The sequence below is a fragment of the Phoca vitulina genome, unplaced genomic scaffold, assembly GCF_004348235.1.
Source record: "Phoca vitulina isolate PV1807 unplaced genomic scaffold, GSC_HSeal_1.0 scaffold19, whole genome shotgun sequence".
NCBI classification, from domain to species: Eukaryota; Metazoa; Chordata; class Mammalia; order Carnivora; family Phocidae; genus Phoca; species Phoca vitulina.
Window position 1 is genome coordinate 25,858,883 of NW_022589722.1, and position 20,858 is coordinate 25,879,740.

Genomic DNA, 20,858 nt, shown 5'->3' on the forward strand with positions numbered 1-20,858 from the left:
GCCACCCCTTGCTGGGGCCCTGGCATGGTGGACACTGGCAGGAGATGTCCCAGAGGATCCCGGCAGCTGGACTCAACTCCTCTCCTGAGAAACAGGTACAAGGAGGACTGGTGAATCCACTGGCCTTTGGCTGAGCCACCCAGGCTGCAAAGCTTCCCCGTGAGCTCAGACCTCCCGAGGCTCTCCACGGCCCCCTGGGCATGTCCTCCTGTTCCTGTGTGTCCCACAGACGTCTCAGCCACAACTTGTCCCAGATGGAGCTCACTCTCCTCCCCCAAACATGCTCCTTCTCTCCTTTCCTCTGTCTCACCCCAGCCAGAAACTGGGGTACCATTCTCCCCCTTTTATTCACCCCACATGAGAGAAGTCATCTGTCCTGTAGATTTAATTAATTAATTAATTAATTAATTAAAAGATTTTATTTATTTGGCAGAGAGAGATAGCCAGAGAGGGAACACAAGCAGGGGGATTGGGAGAGGGAGAAGCAGGCTCCCCGCTGAGCAGGGAGCCAACCGCTGGGATCATAACCTGAGCTGAAGGCAGACTCCCAAAGACTGAGCCACCCAGGTGCCCCGGTCCTGTAGATTTAAACTTCTAAATCACCCTCCAGGGGCGCCTGGGTGGCTCAGTCGGTTAAGCGTCTGCCTTTGGCTCAGGTCATGATCCCAGGGTCCTAGGATGGAGCCCCGCATCAGGCTCGAGCCTGCTTCTCCCTCAACCCCTCCTCCTTGCTGGTGCACTCTCTCTCTCACTCACTTTATCTCAAATAAATAAATAAAATAAAGTCTTTTAAAAAAAAATAAATCACCCTCCAGATTCTCCCATCTCTCCATCCCAGGACCATGCTCCCAGCCCAGATTACCAGCCCTTCCCAACACAACCTCCCCTCTGCCACCGGGCTTGCCTCCTTGAGATATCTCCTTGGGGAAGGAGTTGCTGGGAGGCCCATTTGGTGAGCAGACCCAAATGGAGGGTAGCTTTTCCTGCCCAGGTGGTGGTCCACATGACCTTTGGGACCTCTGCTGCTTCATCTGCCTGCCCTTGGGTTGATAACACCCCTTCTTCCCCATACAAACCAGTAGTGCTTGGAGCCCCATGGCTTCTGTACAGATAGATTCACGGGCCCCATCAGTCCTGGGGGTGGGGAGCTAGGCTGTGACCCCACCATGGGTCTGGTCCCAGGATCACTCCTTCTGACTCTGCTCTCCCTTCTTTGCTAGATGACCTCCTCCTGCATCCTCCCAGGCCTACATGCTCCTTTGCCTCCCACCTCTTCCCTGATACTCCTTGAGGGAGGGAGCAGAACATGGTGGTTAAGGGCATGACTCTGGGGACACCTGGGTGGCTTAGTTGGTTAAGCATCTGCCTTCAGCTCAGGTCATGGTCCCAAGGCCCTGGGATTAAGTCCTGCTTTGCGCTCCTTCCTCGGCGGAGAGCCTGCTTCTCCCTCTGCCTGCCGCTCCTCCTGCTTGCGTGCTCTCTATCTCTCTGACAAATAAAGAAATAAAATCTTTAAAAAAAAAGGGAATGACTCTGGAACCAGCTGCCTGGGTTCAAATCCTGACTCCCCCATCTATGGGCTGTGTGACCTTGGACAAATTACTTAAACTCTCGAGCCTTCGTTGTGCTTAATGATAATGCCAACCCTGTAGGTTATTGTGAGGGTTAAATGAACACATTCTAAGTGCTTTATCAATGTAGCTATCATGTTTTTGGTGCCCATCCATTTACAGAGCACTTTTCCAGTTAACGTCTGGTCCACAAACTTAATCCATGACGCAGGTGTCAGACCCATTTGAGAAATGTGGAAATTGAGATTCCCACCTACTCAGGGCAGTGGAGATGCTGGGACTTGGGGGTCAGACCTGGCTGTGAGTTCAAGCCTTGTCATTTCCTATGTGTTTTAGAGGGGGGTGCCCTCCCCTTTTTGACCCTGTTTCCTGATCTTTAGGATCAGGGTTATAAGCTTTACTTTGCAGGATTTTGAGAACCCACCACTTCCTAGCTATGTGACCTTTAGCCAGGCTATTTGCCTCTCAGTGCTTCAGTCTCCCCATCTGGAAAATGGGTCTAAAGCTGTTGGGAAAGTTGAATGAGTTAATATGTGAAAGTGCTTAGAACAGCACCTAGCACATAACTAAGACTCTGTGTTTGCTACTATTATTATGATTATTATTCATTGAGGAAATTTTCACATGAGCACAAGATTTCCCAAACACTTCCAGGAGGTTCATCCCTGGAGTGCCAGCATCCTTGGATTAGACACCCCCTGGGATTCCTTGTCAGAGATGTGCACGTGTGTGTGTGTGTGTGTGTGTGTGTGTGTGTGTGTGTGTTAGAGACCCCTGTGGGAATGGGGCTTGTGGGCAGGTGCTTCAAGCCAGGAAGAGCACTATTGAGTCCTGGTCATGCCTTTTACCTACCCTGTGGCCTTGGGCAAGTCACTCTCCTTTATTTTTATTTCTTCTTTTGCAGAAAAGCAGGTGGTAAAACTGTGAGGTTAAAGTTAAGTCAGATAAAGTGTCTGACGAGAGAAGACCCACAAGAAGTGATCACAATAGTTATGATGCTCCAGTGCATGGAAATCTGCAACCAATTCCTTGGCTGTGTGGGTGAGGACTACATTTTAAAATACCAGGAGGGGCCTTTCCCCTCTGCCCCTTGTTTCCTCCCCCCACCCAGCTGCCTCCTTGACCTCTGCCCAGCATCCTGCTTGTCCCAAAGCCCAAGTCTGATGGAGGGATCCCCTGCAGGGGAAGTAGGAGGCACACACAGTCCCAAAGGAAAATGGGACCCTCGCTTCTCCTTCTTCCTTCTCCAAACAGGAAAGGAAATCCTCTCTCCCTCTTGGGAACTACTGAGCATTTCTTCAGACTCCAGCTCAAAGCTCCTCAGAGACCCATATGAATTAAAGATGTAATTAAATTAGGAATCATTCATTATTTGAAGGCTGGGAGTCTCTGGCAGGTAGAGTGGTGGAGAAGGGGAGGTGGGGCCATCTTTTTGCCAGGGCCCAAAGATTCTCTCCTGAGGGGCATGTGTGGCCAAGCTGGGGCCTGGGGGCCTGGGAGAGAGAGAGAACTGGCCTCTTCCCCACCTGTTCCCACTAAGAAGGAGCTCTTCGCAGTCTCAGGCAACTTCAGGATGTCCACGATCTCTTCAGACAACCTTACACAGATCCCTCCCCACATTGTCTCATTTTGCAGCCTCAATCTTCTCATCTGCAAAATGAGGCAAAGTGGGAAGGGAAGATGGTATTAAATTGTCTTTAAGGTTGCCTTAGGTAGTAACTTTCTATCTGAGAAATTGGAGACCTTTCTCCCTTTGAACACCTGCGACACACTCCTTGCTCACGGAGTAAGTGTGCAGGGATGGGGCAAGTGTAACTGGAGCATTGGGGGGGCAAGTGTGTGCCAGGCAATGAGGCTCCTGAGGCTGGCATGTGATGGGGAAAGAGAGGGTTAGAGCTCTTCCACATTCCCAGAGGAAAACAAAAATTTTGAAATTGTCAGAAATGTGATGTAGCTGTGAGGAGTTCATGAAACAGCTACGTACCCTGGGAAACGAGTCACGGCTGTTTGTTCTGACAGTGTGAAAACTCACAGCCTTTTCACCAAGATGGGTCATAAAAACACAGGAAAACTAGAAGTGCTTTGGTTCAACTCTGCTGAGGATGTTACTCTCAGCCTGCCCAGTTTCCGCCCTCTGGCCTGGATTTGTTTGTGCGTGTTAACACTTGCCCAGCTTTGCAGACAATTCACTCCACTTTGGTTCCTTGATTTGTCAGCCATCTTCGCTTCCAAAGTTCTTCTTGGTCACTGTGGTTATTTGAGAATGATGTCAAAAAAGAAATCGCTCTCTCTCTCTCTCCCTGAAAACCTCTGGCTGGGACCACCTCCGTCACAGTCCCTCTCCTTAGTCCCCTTCTCCCCCTTCCTATCCACCACCACCTCCCCCTCCAACCCTACTGGACTGCTGGGAGAGGTCTGGGTGGGAGCCCACACTATCCAGGCTGGGGAGAGGCGCGGGAGGTTCAGCACCACGGACAGCGACACCGGACCCGCTCAGTAGGGGGTGACTCTTCAGGCTTAGGACTAGGCTGGGTGGGTGGCCTTGAATGCTGACTCAGGAGGTAGGGTGCAGGGAGCTTGGTCGGGGGGGCTGATGTTGTCAGAGTAGCTCTCCCCAGGCCCAGAGATTATTTTTCCAGTGGAACTCTCTCCTTTGTTCCCAAGACTCTTGACTATCCCATTCTCCATCGTCCCCCAGCACACACACCCAGTTCCATTCCTTCCTTGCTCTGCAGGCTTTGGCTGTGCTCTCTCTCCCTCCCAGCCCCACCCTCCCTTCTCCAGCCCCCAGCTTGCCTGTCCCTGAGCACTCCGCCCCACCACCCCAGGCCTTCACCCCTGGCTCCTGGGGGGAGTTTCTGGCCTGGTAGTCACAGGAGGATCTGGTGTGGCTCATCTACTTGCATGCTGTGTGACCTTGGGCAAGCGTTCCCGCCCCTCCCACCTGACCTCCTGGCTTCAGAAAGGGGCGGTTTAGACCATGTCATTTCTGAACTTGGAGCCAAACCCTATGGTCAGCTCTTGGCAGCCACTACCCTGGTGCGGGGGAGCTGTAGGCAAGGGCAGGATGTGTGCTGGTTGCTGCGGGAGGACACAGACAGGGCCCAGCGGGCTGGGGAGAGGGAGAGTCAGGGGCTCCAAGGGTGTTTGTGTGTGTGCTGGGGAGGGGAGGCGAGGGCGGAGGGAGAACGCAGAGGAGCTGCTGGACTAGAACAGAAGAACCCCTTAGCCTGTATATTTAGCTCATCGAGGTATATAAACAGAAACCTGGAGCGGACTCAATGCTCCCCCCCCAAGCGTGAGTCATCAATGCTGCTGCAGCTAAAGTTAGGCTCCAATCACAGGCTCCCTCCCCTCTCCCCTCTCCCCCTTCCCCTCTCCTCTCTGCACTCCCCTCTCCCTCCCCTTCCTCACACCGACCCCTTACTGCCTCCTATCTCCTTATCTCTTCTCCCTGCCTCTCCCCTCCCACCTTTCTCCCTAAATCTCTCCTCGTGGGTGCTTTAAACTCCATCCCTCCCTGATCTGCCCTTCCCCTTGCATGCTCTCTCTCTTTTCCTTGATTTCCCCCCCCATTTTTATTCTTCTCTTTTTCTCTTTCCTCTGTCTCTCTCACACTTCAATATGTCTTTCCCTCTTCCTGAGTGCATTTGGGAACGGGTATTTTTACTCTTGCATTTGTATTTGTTTGAACCTAGTAATAATAACATGCATGTGTCTGTGTGTACTTGAGAGGGGGTGTGCATGTGTCTGTGTGAATTTGTGTCTTGGTGAGAGGCTGTATTTAACAAAAATGATATCTGTTTGGGTGTAAGTGTGAGGGTGTCTGCAGTGTTCGTGAGTCTGTGTGAATGTGTCGGTTTGTGTGTCTATGAGTGCACACATGGGAGTGTGACGATTGTGTGTCAGTGTCTCTGTGTGTTTCTTCCCTTTTGGGGGAAGGGCAGCTCTGTGCCCCAGAAGTAAATGCTCAGGGTTAAGCAGTGGAGAACCCCTTCTCCAGTTTCCTCTGGGTGTTTGTGGTGCAGGAGGATCTCTGGCCCTTACAGACTGTGAGCAAAGCAGCTGCAGGCTCTAGGCTATCTCGAGAATGGACCTAGGCTTGGCTTTTGGGCCCTGCCACTTTCTGCTGTGTGACCTTGGGCCAGTCTCTTGGCCTCTCTGGGTCTTGCTTCTGCAACTGCCAGAGGAACGTGATGACCCTGCTTCCGTCACCAGGGTGGGGGCAGGGAGCAAGGGAATTCATGGGTGCAGAGGTGCAGGAGCATGGTGGTGAGGACAGGCTGGGCACTGGGATACCCAAGGCCTCTGTGGTAGGTGTATGCTTTTCTGCCTCAGTGGGGCTCATGCTGCCTCCCCAGACGTTCAGACAGAACTGGAGGCTGGATGCCCCCACTGGAAGTGTTCCCCCATCTTAATCAGTGGATGTCACTCCCACCTTCGAGATGCATCTTGAAAGCTGCTCTCTGCAGGAAACTTCCCCAGATATCTGTGAGGTGTGCATCTGCCTCCTCCATTGCTCCTTGGGCCTCTCTAATACCTTCACCATGGTCCATGTCTCTGCCTGCAACGTGGGGATTCCTGGAAAGGGTCTATAAAAGGGAACAGTGCATGTATGCGTGAGAGCGTGTGGCCTAGGGATGGTGTAGAAGAAGGATGAGAGACGGACAGCAGGGGTGCGCTAGGGGCTGAGAGGCTGCTCACCCAGAATGGGGACATGTCTGGGCCTTCAATGGGTCGCTTTGCTCAGACTTTGCATCAGGGAGCAAGGAGTTGGCTGAGAAAGCGTCACTCCTTTGGCCCCAGGGTGAGTGGGGACTGATGAACAGCGCCCCTCCCAGGGCAATCTCTACCAGGCAACCAGGGTGATCTGTCACTTCAAATGACCCCATCATCCTCATTCCCCACCAGTCTCCCTTGCTTTATTTTTCTCTATAGGATGATCATCAACTGATGTCCTATATATTTCATGTATTTATCTTATGTATTTTCTGACTCACCTACTCCAATATAAGCTCCATGCGGGCAAGGACCTCATTTTATTCACTGCTGTGCCCCCCAGGGCCTACAACTGTGCCTGACAACACAGTTGGGGCTCAGAAGGAGCTGCTGAAGGGGTGCCTGGGTGGCTCAGTCGGTTAAGCATCTGACTCTTGATTTTGGCTCAGGTCATGATCTCAGGGTTGTGAGATGGAGCTCCCCGCACTCAGAGCAGAGTCTGCTTGAGATTCTCTCTCCCTCTTCCCCTCCCCCAGCTCACACACACATGCGGTCTCTCTAAATAAATAAATAAATAAATAAATAAATAAATAAATAAAATCTTAAAAAAAAAAAGGAGCTGCTGAAGAGACAAAGATGCCCTGCCATATCCTCCTGTGTGATAATCATTCATTCATTCATTCAGCAGACCTCTGGTACCTACACTGTGCCCCACTCCTTTCAGGGCTCCCAGCCTGGCAAGGGCAGAGCAGAGAGGCAGGCGATCAAGACTGGGAGGGGGTGAGGGGGTGGGGGGGTAGAGTGAGGGACCCCTGACTTGACCTGGTGTGATCCCAGAGGAGGAGATGTCTCAGCTGAGCTTGAGGATTCAAAGGCACTCTCTAGGTGGAGACATTTGATTATGGCTCTTTCTATCCCCCCTTCCCCCAAGACCACTGCCAAACAGAGGGCAGCTGGGGATTATTCTTTAAAACTCAGAGTTGGCATTGGCACAGAGCAGACTTCACAGCCGGGGAACTAGCTCTGTGATCCTTCCTGGGGGTCCGGGGTATGGGGGTAATTCCAGTTTTAACAAAGATCAAAATCTGAAAAGGACTGCAGCCCTGATGGTGGGATTTCCGGCACTCTGGGAGGCTGAGGGGCTGCCCACCCTGCCTCTGGGCAAAGTCAGCCTGCTCCCTAAAATGCCCATCCTGAGCCACCAGGGGTCAGAAGGTTGCAGGGCAGGGGCCCAGGCCAACCTGGGCGAGCCTCTCCAGCCTTGAGCCAGCTCGCACCGGCACAAACCCACACTCATCTCTCCTTGATGGTGACATTGAAGGTGGCTTCCTGAGGCTCGGCAGCTGGGGTGCCGGCCTTTGTCCAGCCAAAGATAAAAGGAAGGGTTGCCTGCTCTATTATTCTTTCTCCAAGCAGCGGGAGCAGCAGAGAGAGCGGGCGTGAGAGCACGCGCACGTTCATGAGAGACACACACGCAGAGAGCATGAGGACAGGGAGTGGGACAGACAGACAGGGAGCTAGACACACCGGGAGACACGGAGTCACAGAGAGGGAGAAGTGAGAGAGAGGAGGGAGATGGAGGAAGAAAGATGGAGAGAGTCAGAGAAAGGAGGAGAGAAACAGCCCAGAAGGAAGGGAGCGGCCAGGAGGAACAGAAGAAGGAGAAAGACACCCACAGAAGCAGAGGGAAGAAAGCAGCGGGCAGGGATGCCCACAACTGAGCTGACTGCTCTCCGTGCCTCCCCTCTCTTGCCCCTCGGGCTCCACCGCTCCACCGTGCCTGAGCTCGGCTCCCTTCACCTCTCCTGTCCCCTGTCCTGTCTCTCGCTTCCAGGCCTCCCTGATTCGCTGTCTCTCCCTCTCTGTGCCCGGTTCACCCCCCACCACAGCGTCTGTCTTCCCAGGCTGGGGAGTTTCTGGGAGCCAGTCTCGGGGAGACATCAGACACCACCATCCACCCCAGGAAGGATCAGAAACCAGGGCCCTCCCTCCCTCCTTAAGTTTCCAAGTCCTGTTCCTCTGCCCTCTGAAACATCCTTCAAATCAGTCTCATCCCTCCTGTCAGCAATATAGCCCAGGCTAATACAGGCCTTCATCGTGCCCTCTGCAGTCAGCTCACACATCACCCAGGCAGGGCCTCCTCAACAAGCCTGACTTCACCACTCCCCACCCACACTTCCCTCAGCCTGGCATTCAGACACTTGGCCTGGCCATGCGGCCATGCGGGACTTCCTCCTGTTCCCACAACAAGCCTTGCTCCTTCATACCCCCGATCCTTTGCTCCTGCTGTTTCCCCCTGCCTAGAATGACCTTCTTCTGATGCTTTGGCAGAAAATCTCTTACCAGCGCGCACCCTCCCCTTCCAAGACTTCAAATGGTCACGATGCTGTGTGAAGCCTTCTCTGACCCTCCCACGCCAGAAACAATGGTTTTCTCTTCTACTCCACTTGACCTGGGTTATCTAAACATGGCTGTTCCCCACTGGGCTGGGTTTTGTCATTGCTGTATATCCAACACCTTGCACATAGTACGTGGTCAATAAATGTCACTGAGCAATCATCTGGGGTGACCGATGGCATGCCGCAGCACCTCTCATGACCTCAAGTTCCTCATCAGTAAAATGGACCTGGAAATGATGGCTCAGAGCCCTGGCATTCAAGAAATGCACTCAGCAAGGGGCGCCTGGGTGGGTCAGTCGTTGAGCGTCTGCCTTCGGCTCAGGTCATGATCCCGGGGTCCTGGGATCGAGCCCCGCATCGGGCTCCCTGCTCCGCGGGAAGCCTGCTTCTCCCTCTCCCACTCCCCCTGCTTGTGTTCCCTCTCTCGCTGTGTCTCTCTCTGTCAAATAAATAAAATCTTTAAAAAAAAAAGATGCACTCAGCAAATATTGAGCACCTACTGCATGCCAGGTCGTGCATGCTGGATATTGTGAGGCACCAAGGAGATGATGTGTCACTGGTCAAACACCAGTCAAATGTGATGGGGGCTTCTGGTGTCTCCAGCTGGGGTGGGGGTTTGGGCAGTTCCCTGCTGCAGATCTTCTGTCTGACATTCATGCTGGAATAAACCCACTGCTGCTTCATCCCCACCCTTGCTGGTTGTCGACTGCTGGGGTATCAGCAGCCCTTTCTAGATGCACCCAGAGTGGGGATGCTTCAAGCCCCATCCAGAAGTTTCTAGGGCATCAGTGGCCTTCTTTGGCTGAGAGTCAGGGACCTCCCACCTGGCAGGAACCTGAGGATCCTGTGATCTGTCCCTTTTCCTTCTGTCTGTCTCTAGCCTCCTTCCTGGGCAGGTGGGAGAAGGATCTCTGTCTCTGTCTCTCTCTGTCTCTCTCTCTCTCACACACACACTCTGGCATGGAATCCTGCACCTGCCGCTCATTAGCCAAGTGACCCGGGATAATTTACTTAATTTCTCTGGATTCTGGTTCTCCCATCTATAAAATGAGCTTCATGTTACCTCTCACCCAGAACTCTTGCCAGGATTAAGTGGGCTAATGGAGTAAATAGGCACCTGTCAGCGGGCAGGGAGGCTCCCCTAGCTCCTTATCTGGATAGAATGCCACAACCTCACCCTTCCTGCCTGGGCAGGATTCCTGGGGCCACAGCCACCCTGGGGGGAGGCTAATGTCCTCCTGGGCCTCTCTGGCTTTGCCTTTGCTCCTGCCAGCTTAGTCCGGTTGGGGGATGGACTGGTTGGTCCCGGGGCTGGTCGTCCGCGTGGGCTCCGACCTTGACATCCACACACTGGACACCCACTTGCACTAGGCCTGTGTGTGTGTGTGTCTTGCTGACTTTCCAGGGGGCAGGGCAAGGGGAGCCAGCGCTCCAGCCATGGAAGCTACTCACATCGGAGTCCTCTATCCCTCTCTGCCCCCCCCCCCCGCCCCGTATGACCCCACCTCCTCCATTTTGCCATCTCTCCTCCCCCTCCCTTCACTCTCCACACTTTCCCTCTGAAACTTCCGTTCTTCTCCCTCCGCCAGTTCAGCCACCACCCCTAGACTGGGCTCTTGGGCTCCTGGAACCCATCCCTCTGCATCCAAATCCCCGTCCTGTTTCACCCACAGTCAGCATTTCCGGACCCTTCACCTCACGTCCTCCGGCCCTGGCACAGGCCCAGTACCTAGTGGCTGCTTAATAAAGCTTTCGGAGCATTGAAGTTCATTTTCTGCCATGGGTTTTCTCCTCCCAGTGGGCTGCTCCTGGGGCCTGGTCCTGCGGTGTTCAGGTTGCTGCTGGGCGCTGAGAGCAGTCCCTTCCCGTGCCCCAGGGGGAATGTGCTCTGAAGGGGCACAGGGCGGCCTACGGGAGGGTATCACTGGCCTGGTCCCTTTCTACTCTGAGAGGTGGGGCCACTCTGCCAGTTTGGAACCCTGGACCCTTTAACTCTCAGAATTTTTGAATCCTAGGATTCCTTAATTGTAGCTCGGAGCACAGACTCTGCAGCCAGATGCCCTCAATTCAAATACTGGCCCTGCCGTTTATCAGCTGTGTGATCTTGAGCAAGTTACCTGACTTCTCTGTGCCGAAGTCTCCTCATCTGTAAAACAGGAGCGACGATTTACAAGATTGTGGAAAGGATTAAAAGCGTTAATATTTGTCAAGGGCTTAAACCAGGGCCTGGCGCAAATAAATGCTTTGTGTTTGAGAAATAAATCAGTGTGGATTTTGAGGATATCGGCAACTTTGTCTCTGTGTGTTTAGGATCTCTGCTCCTGGAAGGGGGACCTCATCGTGTGTCCTGGAGCAGGAATTCTGCCCCAGTTTTTTTCTGCCCCAGCTTGCTCATCCCCCTTAATGGATTCTCCCGACACTTCTAGCCACTTCTATTGCTGGAAAGTTCTCCTGGGAACGGAAGTGAGCCTGGGCTGCTCTGGGAGTAGGGAGGGAGGCCCTGGTTGGGTCCCGGGGGGAGGGGCTGGGGAGCCTGGCCCAGCTGTCCACCCAGGTGGGTGCATGAAGGGACTCCAGGCTGGCCCCCCCCATCCTGGCAGGCCCCCCTGCTCCCAGGGCACGGCAGGGCCTAATGAGTGTATGCGGCTGCTGCAGCCTTCTGCAAATACCAGACACAATATAAATAGCAATAATGAATAAATGAAGCTCCCACCGCCAGCGAGGGCCCCTGGGGGGACGGCTGCAGCCTTGCCTCTGGCCGAGACCTGGAGTTGCAATCCCGTCCGCCAGCGGCTTGAGGGTCACCCCTCACCCCACTTCTTCTATGACCTTTGGTTTGTCTGCAGCCTCCCTGTGCACAGAGCCCACCCCTATGCTGAGGGCAGAAGAATGGAGGAATGGACAAAGAAGGCGTCAAGTAGTGTGGGTGGATATAAAGCAGAACTTTCTGCCAGTGTGGATGCTTGAGGATGCTGGGGAGGGGGTGTGGGTCCCTCGAGGACAGAGGAATGCACTATAATCATGGAGGGAAGCAAATTTCTCCTTAAATATGAAAAAGAACTTTGAACGATCGGAGATGCTCAGGGAGCAAAGCAGCTGCCCGGGGAAGTGGGGAGCCCAGTGTCACCCCAGGTAGGCAGGCAGGGGCTGGGTGGCCACTTTGGGAGGCTGGAGCTGAAAAGACCCAGTCCTGAGAATTCACCATCTGGTGGCTTGTCAAGGTCCTGTCCAGTCTTTTGAATTTTATTTTTTTTTAACAAAGATTTTATTTATTTATTTGAGACAGAGAGAGAGAGAGAGAGAGCACAAGGAAGGGCAGAGAGAGAAGCAGGCTCCCCACTGAGCAGGGAGCCCGATGCGGGGCTCGATCCCAGGACCCCGGGATCATGACCTGAGCTGAAGGCAGACGCTTCACCGAGTGAGCCACCCAGGTGCTCCTCTTTTGAACTTTATGAAAATGTTTGCCAGAGGACAATGGACAGAAAGTGAGCAACGTTTGGTCGCTTCTCCCTGCCTTGCTGTCCGATTGCTGTCCGCTGTCACTTTCCTGGGCCTGGTGCTTTCCAGCTGGGCACTCTGTGGGTCAGGGCCTGGAGTGCCTACCCCGCCACCTTATTTCTTACCTCCATGCCTTTGCTTGTGTCCTTTCTTCCTCCTGAAAACCATTTATCCACCCATCACCTCTCCTCTTATCTCAGTCCCATTTGAGCATTCCGGGCGCAGTGCGAGCCTCTTGCCTTTGGTGAGGTTGTCCCTTGAAGACTCCTGAGCTGAAGCCCGCTCTGTTCTGAAATAAATCCACCCCACAAATGGACTCGTCCTGGCCAGCTTACTCCCTATCATGAGACACCTCCTAGCCTAGGTGTGCCTACAACACCTTTCACTGTGCTCTGGTAACAAAGATTTGTCTTGTCTCCCTGGGTAGATTAAAGGGCAGGAAGGGATGAGTATTTGCTGAGCACCTACTAGGTGCCAGGGATGGTGCTAAGCCTGGATAGACTGTTCTCATTCTGCAAAGTGTGGACTTCTATCTCCATTTCACAGATGAGGAACCTGAGACTCAGAGACCTTAAAGGGGCTTCCTCTGACAGGAAGCCACAGAGCTGGGATCAAACCTGAGTGCCCCTTCCTTCACAGCTCTGCCCGTCTGCCAGGCCAAGTGGCCCCAGGGAAGGCCTCAGTATCCTCAGTATCAGCCCCCCGCCCCACTCCCACCAGCCCCAGCCCAATGCAGGAACCCCCCCCCCCCCCCCCCCCCCCGGCCCCAGTTTTCCAAAGGGATGAGGTGGGGATGGAGAGGGCTGAGCTGAGTGCCTCTTATATGCTTCAGGTTCCTGTGGCCCAGGCTGCCCTGGGGAAGTGGAGAGGCAAGGGGCATTTGAAGCTGGAGAAAGAAGCCTCTGTTCTACTTGGGAGCCCTCTTGGAAGCCTTCCTGGAGGAGGTGACCTTTCAGCCAAGCCCTGAAGGTTGGGAGGAGGCGCCGATGCAGATTAGCGGGAAGCTGCCTGGGCTGAGGAGCCCCCTTCGGAGTCCAATCGTAGCCCGCCCCACCGTTTAAGAGCTGTGGCCTCAGCGGGGCAGCGCCTTTCTTGGGCAGTGGGGGAGCCCCCCCTTCCCCAATCTCACAGTACCTCACTGAGAATCCAAAGTGTTCCGTGGCCAAGCAGGGACCTGGGACACGCGGGTGGTCAGTAATGTGGGGGGTCCCTCCCTTTTTACGCATGACGCAGCCCCCTCGGTAGGACCCTCCCCCAGACACGACCCTGAATCTTAAGGGGGGTGGCCGCGAGGCTTGGGGCTTCCTGCCCTCTGGCGAGGAGTGGGGGCTCACCAGCCGCCGCCGTGAGTCTGTCTGTCGCCTCCACGCCTCCCCCCTCCAGCGTCCCGCGCCTGCAGCTTTCCCCGAAGACATTTGGTGTCAGTATAAGGACGGCTTTGCCTCGCACGCGGCGCAGCTCGGTCTCGCCGCCGCCGCACGTCCCCGCACCGCCGGGCGCTCGGGCTCCTCCGCAGCCCCCGCCGCGCGCAGACCCCGCGCCTCGAGCCCGCGGCCGGAGGCGCGAGCCGAGCCGGGCGAGGGACGAGCCCCGACCCCGCGCCGCCGCCGCGCGGTCCTCCCCGGCCACTTCCCGGCCGCTCGGTCCCCGCAGCGCCCCCGGCCCCGGCCCCGGCCCCGGAGCGCCGCGCTCCCGCCCGCCCGCCCGCCGCGCGCTCCAACTCCGGCGCCGTCCGCCGCTCGTCCGCGCCGCCGGCTTCTCGCGGCCGCCCCAGCCTCGCCGACCCTCCCGCCGCCCGCCGTCTCCTCCCGCCATGGCCCGGGCCCCGGGGCCCGCCGCCCACCGCCCGCCGCCCTGCGCGCCCCAGGGGCTCAGCTGATCCTGAATTGGCGGGGGGCGGGGGGGGACGGCTGGCGGGGCCGGGGGTCCCCCTCGATTTCCGGCTTCGGGGGCACGCGGCGTTCCCGCATCTCTGACCCGGACGACCCCCTGCAGCCCGGCCAAGTCCATGCCAAGGTAGGTGGGGGTTGGGGGGAAGGAAGGGAGGGCTCCGCTCCGAGGCCAATTTCTTAGCGCGTCGGGTGCTTTCTTTACCGAGGCGTTTATTCGTTTATTTCTGGGGACCGGTTTCCCCCCCGACACACGCGTGCCCATCAGGTCGGCCCCCAACCCGTGCTTTCGGGCAGGTGCCTTGGGAGGAAGGACGGGAAACTTTGACCGGTCCCTTCTCCAAGGCCACGAAAGTTCTCTCGGTGCCAATGCTGAAGCCGGCTGAGCCAGCGCTGCAGAAATTTATTCAACAAGTCAGGCTGCCGGCCGGGGGGGGGGGGGGGGGGGGTGCAGTCTGTGTCTGTCTGTCCCGCTGCCCCTCGGTTGCTGCGGCTTTGCGGCCAGCTGGACCAGGGCTGGTGTCGGTGTCCAGAGGGCTGAGCTGGGAGAATTGGCAGAGACGGAGAGCAGCAGTGGGGGGATCGAATGGGGGAATCCCAGGCAGCAGCGTTAACTTTCCTGGAGGCAGAGGTGGTAGTGGGCCCCCTCCTGGGCCAGCACCCCTGGGGTACGCAAGGCTTCGCTTCGTGAAGCCAGGCCAGGGGCTGGAGCTGGGACTCTAGGGGGTAAAAGGAATCCTCAGCAGGTTGGGGCTGGTTATATAATGAGTGTTTATGATGATTGGGTTTTAATTGTCTGCTGGGTGGTGTGTGTAGGGGGGGACGTGGGGGGATAAGAGGCCTTGGCAGGGGGTGGGAAGGCCTCTTGGGGGGGAATGATGCCTGGGGGAGGGGGCTTTTGAATGGGCCCAGCCTGAGGCATCAGTCAGCCCCTCTGCTTGTGCCTTTCTCCTCCTTTCCGGGTCCTGGGGGCTCTGAGCTGGGGATGAGACTGGTGTGTGGGGAGACTCCTGAGCTATGTTCTGGCTGTGCGAGTCTGTGTTCTGGGTCCAGGTGTGTGTGTGTGTGTGTGTGTGTGTGTGTGTGTGTGAGAGAGAGAGAGAGAGAGAGAGAGAGAGAGAGAAAGAGAAAGCTTGCTTGCGTCTGTGCCCGTGTGGTGTGATGGGGTCTGACACGCCATGTGAGGAATGCCCTAGGGCTGGAGTGCTCAGGCTGGCCGAGCAGGAGGCCAGTCCGTCCTTCTGTCTCTCACTGCCCTGAGGATTCACGCAGCAGATGCTGGCAGCACCCAGGACCTGGGATGCTGTGCCCATAGGGATGTGGGTCCCTGGGCTGGGCCCGTGGGAAAGGGTCTGGCTGAGGAGTTCAGGCCTGCTTCCCGAGGCTGCGAACCTCAGGCCCTGCCCACACTGTCGGGTCACCTCTTGGATCGATATTTCCCCTCGGCCCCCAGGACTGGCTTTGGAAACTCTTGTCCACCCTTCCGGATAAACTTTTTGTTCAGACTCCAGGACCCGGGCTGGGCCGGGGACAGGGTGGGGAGTCTAGCTATGTCCCTGTCCCCTTCCCGCCTCCACCATCAAGGCTGAACCAGAGGGAGGGCATGCCGGTGGGTGACAGGGTAGGGCGACACAGAGTGGGGACCAATTCTGAGGCTGCAGTCGGGGGAGGAAGAGGAAGAGGGAGGAGCACATCCTGGGGGGTGGTGCTGAGCCAGTCTGGCACCAAATTCACTAGCCCCAGGCGCACACACCCGGGAGGGCCTGGGCACCACACCGAGTCCCTGCACTCTCTTGCTGGCTGCTCAGAGCAGCCCAGGCCTGCCCCGGGGCACCCTGAGGGGCAGCTCTGGGGAGAGGCTACGGGCTTGGCAGAAGGCCCCTCCTGGTTCCTCCCCCCACCCCCATTCCAGGTGCTTCTGAGAGGGCATCTTCTAGGCCCACCAGAGGGCACCAAGCAGCAGTTCCTGAGTCCCTGGGCCCCGACTCCCCTTGACCTTGGGTGGGGAGGTGGGTGCAGAGGTGGCTGTGAGAACTAGAACGAGAACGGCTGCTCTCTCACCCTCTGTCACCGGCTCCAGACAGACTCCTCCGGAGAGCCCACAGCCAAGCTGGGAGCAGTTTTAGGGACTGGGGTGATTGCAGCACCTCCGTGTCCCGGGCCCGGATCCACACTGAGCTCAGAGCGTCACCACCTGTGACTCTCCCAGTCCCCTTCATCATGCCCCCTCCACTGCCGGCTCGACCACCCACACCCCGCACCCCAAGTGGGACTCCCCTGGGCCTCAGCCCTCCCAGGAAAGTCTGTTTCTAGACACCACTCGGTTCTCCCCCACCCTGGAAGAGCTCCCGCCCCCAGGCAGCTTCTGAGTGCTTTCCAGGGTAACAAAGCCGGCTCTTGTGGGGCTCCTGGATTCCCGGCTGTCTTCCCCTCCGCCCCGCTTCTTCTCTGAGTTGCCCAGCCCCCAGCTCAGGGTGCTCAAACATTCCGTCTGGAAAGATGGGATGCCAGGCTGGGGGTGGTCCAGGGAGCCCCCACCAGGCTGCAGGGAGAGCAGGGTCCTCCTTCCCTCCTCTCCATCCCTTTTCCTCCTCCCAGCTTTCTTCCTCGTCCTTCCTTCCCCACTGCTCCATTCTGACCCCTTCCCTCCCTCCAGTTCTTTTCTGCAGAACGCTTTCTTCAAACACGTCCCCAGCACCTGCTCTTGCCTTGTGACCTCAGCCCTCGTGCCCACAGTGCAGGGAGCTATGAGGGTGCATGCCGTGTGTCTGAGCTCTGCGATCCACGCTCTGTGGTCCTCTGGGACTGTGTGTGTGGGGGTCTGTGGGTCTGCAGGCCCATGGGTCTGAGGATCTATAGATCTGCGGGCATATGTGTCTGTGGATCTGTGGATGTGTGGATTTTGGGATCCATGGGTCTGCAGGTCCTTGGGCCTGTGGATCCTGATATCCAGGAAGATGTGGGCTGAGTCTCTCCCCCTCATGGCTGCCAGCCTAGGGAAGGAAGAAAACACATCTGATTTCCTTGTCTCTCTCTTAGATTTATTAAGCACCTACTATGTGCCAAGCCCTGTTCCGGTTACTGGGGGGACACAGCAGTGAACAAAAGGGAGCAGACCAATTCTGCCCTATTGGAGCTTCTGTGCCCTGAGAGGGAGCCTGGGCTCCCCTCTGCCGGCTGCTGTGTGGGCAGATGGCTACAGGGCCTGGTTTTCTCTTGTGCCCTTGCCGGGGAGAACGAGGGCTCTCCTTGGTATGTAGGTGGTGCAGACTGGGGAGGGCTTGAAATCCCCAGGTGTTTGGATGTCCTTGAACAAGTGTGAGGGGCTTGGGGGGGCTCGTTGAGCAGGAGAGGATAAGAGGGAAGTGGTTTCTCCAGGATGGAGGCCATGGTCTTCCGGGGCTGGAAGTCAGCACAGACCTGGCCCTGCCTCACAGACCTTCTCCCTTCAGCTCAGAAGCCCTGCCTCTGCGAATTCCCCGTCTTCCTGGACTCTGGCCACGGTGGTCTCACTGGTGATGCATTTTGAGAAGAATGTCAGGCTTTTCTCTCTCCTCATCACTGACTCTGGCCCTGATGAGCTGTGAGGGCCCCGGGCAGGTTTCTGTTGGTCCAGGGACTTAGACCTTCTCCCTGGACCACTCAGCTCTTGTCCCGGGGTGGGGGTGGGGGGGGAATATGAGAACATTCAGGATCATGGGCATGGCCCAGAGAGGGAGGGCACTTAGCATCACGGGGGGGATCAGCTTCTTGCACAAGTGGGATGATACCTTTCACCTTAAAGGATTTTTGTGCGGCTTAGACGTGTCTCTGCAGTGTCTAGTGGGGGGCCTGGTGCAGCGAATTGAAGCTGTTTTTCTTTCATGAAGGTACTTTCCAGTTCTTTTCCCCGTTTGCTATCCCTTTAGTGAGGTAGCGAAGGAGTCCTGTTCTGCATTTTATACAAGAGGCCATGAAGCTTGGTGAGACGCATATGCCCGCAGATCTGCAAGGGCCAGAGTCAGTGATGAGGAGCGAGAAAAGCTTGGTGAGGCTTGGTGCGGTGAGTGTGGCGCTGGGACCCGAACCTGGGCCCCGAGACTCCTGACCCAGTGCTCTTCCTTCTAGAACAACCTCCCTCCCTCCAGGGACCACATTCACTCTCATTTTTTCGCTGAAGCAAGACCCAAGGCCCTCATTACTGCAGAATGAGTAAAAAATGATCAGCAGAGTCACCTGCTGGGAAATGTTCAAACACACTGATGGAGATTCAGATACAGTGTCGCTGGCTGGCACTAGGCATAAGGCTGAGAGCTGGCGACAGTGACAATGTGTAATGACAGGCGTGTGGACAGGTACCGGGGCCTGGGGGTGGGCGTGCTGCAGTGTCCTGTCCACCGCCTCGTCGGGATGACTCTTTAACTGGTAACATGGATTAAGGCCTTCCAGAGCCAGCTCGTAGCTCTTTCACTAAGTAGCCCTTGACCCTGGGAAAATCCCTTAGGCTCTCTGTGCCTCAGTTTCCTTACCTGTAAAGTGGAGAGAGTCAAAACACCTACTTCGCTGGATTGTAATGAGGGGCCTGGCCCACAGTAAGTGCTCAACTAATAATGTTGGCTATGACTCTTGGTAGCCATCATGGGAAGGGGTTCCGATCCACTTCATTGAACACTGCAAAGCTGGGAGGGCTGGCTGTTGATTTTGGTGACAGGACCGAGATGACTGAGGTGTGTGCAGGCTCGGCTGGGCAGACCACAGCAAGTTTTGCATCAGGTCATGCATTTGGGGCCATCCTTGAGCCATTCATCTTTAGGCTAGAGGAGACTTGCCTTGGCTGCAGTTTCTCTGAAGAGGATCTGAGGGCACCAGTGGACCACATGCACCTTAAATGCTGCAGTCTGATTGGGTTGCCACCCAGGCTCTGGGGCTCCCAGGCTGCATCAAGAGACGGCGCCGCTGCAGAATTAGACAGGTGACCTCTCTGCTCTACTCTGCATTATTCGGTGCCAGTCTGGTCCTGCCCTTGCAGGGGAATGTAGGCAAACTTGAGTCTGACTGGGGACGGGTCCCAAGGAGTAGATGATCTGGAAATGTCACCCAAGGAGGGAGCTGGTGACAAGAGACCCGGGGCAGATGAAGCTCCGGGGTGGGCGGGCTGTTGTCAGGCATCTGCAGGGCTGTCATGCGGAAGAGGGAGCAGACAGAGTTCCAGAGCCTCTGGGATGCTGGCTGGAGGATTCCGGGAGGCACGTTTCCTGCAGCCTCGCAGAGACTTTTCTACAGGCCGACGGATGTAGGCCATGCATTGGCGTTGTGTGTGTGTGTGAGTGTGTGTCTGTGTAGATACGATGAGTGTGTGAGGTGCGTGTTTGGGTCTGTGCGAGCAAACGCTGTGTGTGTGTGTGTGTGTCTGAGTGTGAGCGTACATGCCCGGTTGTGTACATCTGTGAGTGTGTGAGTGTGTTTGTGTGGGTGGATGGGGGTGTGTGAGCGTGAGTATGCGTGTGAGTGTGTGATCTTTGTGCTGATGAGCACGTGGTGACCAACCACGCCCCTTTGGGGATCCCATTCTTTTCAGAGACTCCCTGTGTGGGGATCTGGGGCCCATTCGAGTCGAAAACCAGGCCGGTGTCTCTGGTCTCTGAAGTTGCGGGGTTCTGGGATTCCGCGGCCGACGGCACCCAGTGTCTGGTGGTGCGGCCAGGTGCTCGTGGGTGTCACCCCACTCCATCCTCCCGGCAGTCCGGCGCAGTGTTGTCCTCACCATGGACCACCGCCGGGCTGAGTGGGGTGCCAGGGCAGAGTGGTGTCAGAGCTGGGCTCTAGCCTGTGCTCTAAATGCCACGCTACAGAGTCCGAGGTTATTGTAGCTAATATATTGGGCCTCTAAGGTTCTGGGTGATTCTAAGATACTCTGATTCTGAGATTCCTAGATTCTACTATTTCCAGAATGAATTTGTTGCTTATTCTCCTAGTTGCGACGTTAGCTGATGTGTGGTTGTTGATAAAGGAATAAACAAGTTGTCTGCTGATGTGTGCTGGTGAATACACAAACACACACGTATGCATATGTGCGTGTGTGCGTGCACACACACACGCACACACTCTCACACAGGGCCTGGGGTGACCAGGAGAGGCCTCAGGTCTTTCTCCACCAGGGCTCTGAGCTCTGCAGACACAAGGCCTCTCCACACCATACTCCAAGGGCTCTGGAAGATTCTGGGAGGCAGATTTCCCCACAGACTTGGAGGGTCTTTGTCCCCACTGGGGGTCTTGGCTGCACCAGCAGCTCTATCGGCACTGTCTGGGGACTGAGCTTGGGAGGGAAGGCCTGGTTCCAGGGCACCTTTCCCTGTCCTAGGGTGGTGTCTGTGAAGGTTCGGTGCTTAGCTCGGGAGTGGCAGGCCTGAACTGGGACCTTGAATCTGCCCTATACGAGCTGAGTGACGTTGGGCACCACTGGACTTCTCTGGGCCCGTTTCTTTCTCCATAAAGTGGAAATAAGGATGGTTTGTACCTTAGGGGGTTGTGGTAGAAATTTACATAAATGATGCATAGACAGCCCTTTGCTCATTGCCTGGCCCAGAGTCAGACTCAGAGGCTCTGTGATGCTGTGATGGTGGTGGTGGTGATGGTGGTGATGATGGTGATGATGTTAGTGGTGAGTGGTGATGGTGGTGATGGTGGTGATGATGATGATGTTGGTGGTGGTGGTGATGGTGATGATGATGATGATGTTGGTGGTGATGGTGGTGATGGTGGTGATGATGATGATGGTGGTGGTGGTGATGTTGGTGGTGATG

The 20,858-nt window shown here is 56.0% G+C and overlaps 1 protein-coding gene across 2 annotated transcripts in view; it reads left to right on the forward strand.

Moving 5' to 3' along the window:
- Positions 1-14,100: 14,100 nt before the first annotated feature.
- Positions 14,101-20,858, forward strand: part of CACNA1I (calcium voltage-gated channel subunit alpha1 I) — a 113,016-nt gene continuing 106,258 nt past the window's right edge. Inside the window, exon 1 of one of the 2 annotated variants that reach the window (XM_032416306.1) lies at positions 14,101-14,203. Coding sequence is in view for 1 of the 2 variants with exons in the window: in XM_032416305.1 (XP_032272196.1) it covers positions 18,029-18,118 (90 nt within the window). In the remaining variant the exon portion in view is untranslated. Of the gene's footprint in view, positions 14,204-18,026; positions 18,119-20,858 lie in introns of those variants that run through there. The other variant, XM_032416305.1, reaches the window with a different exon arrangement.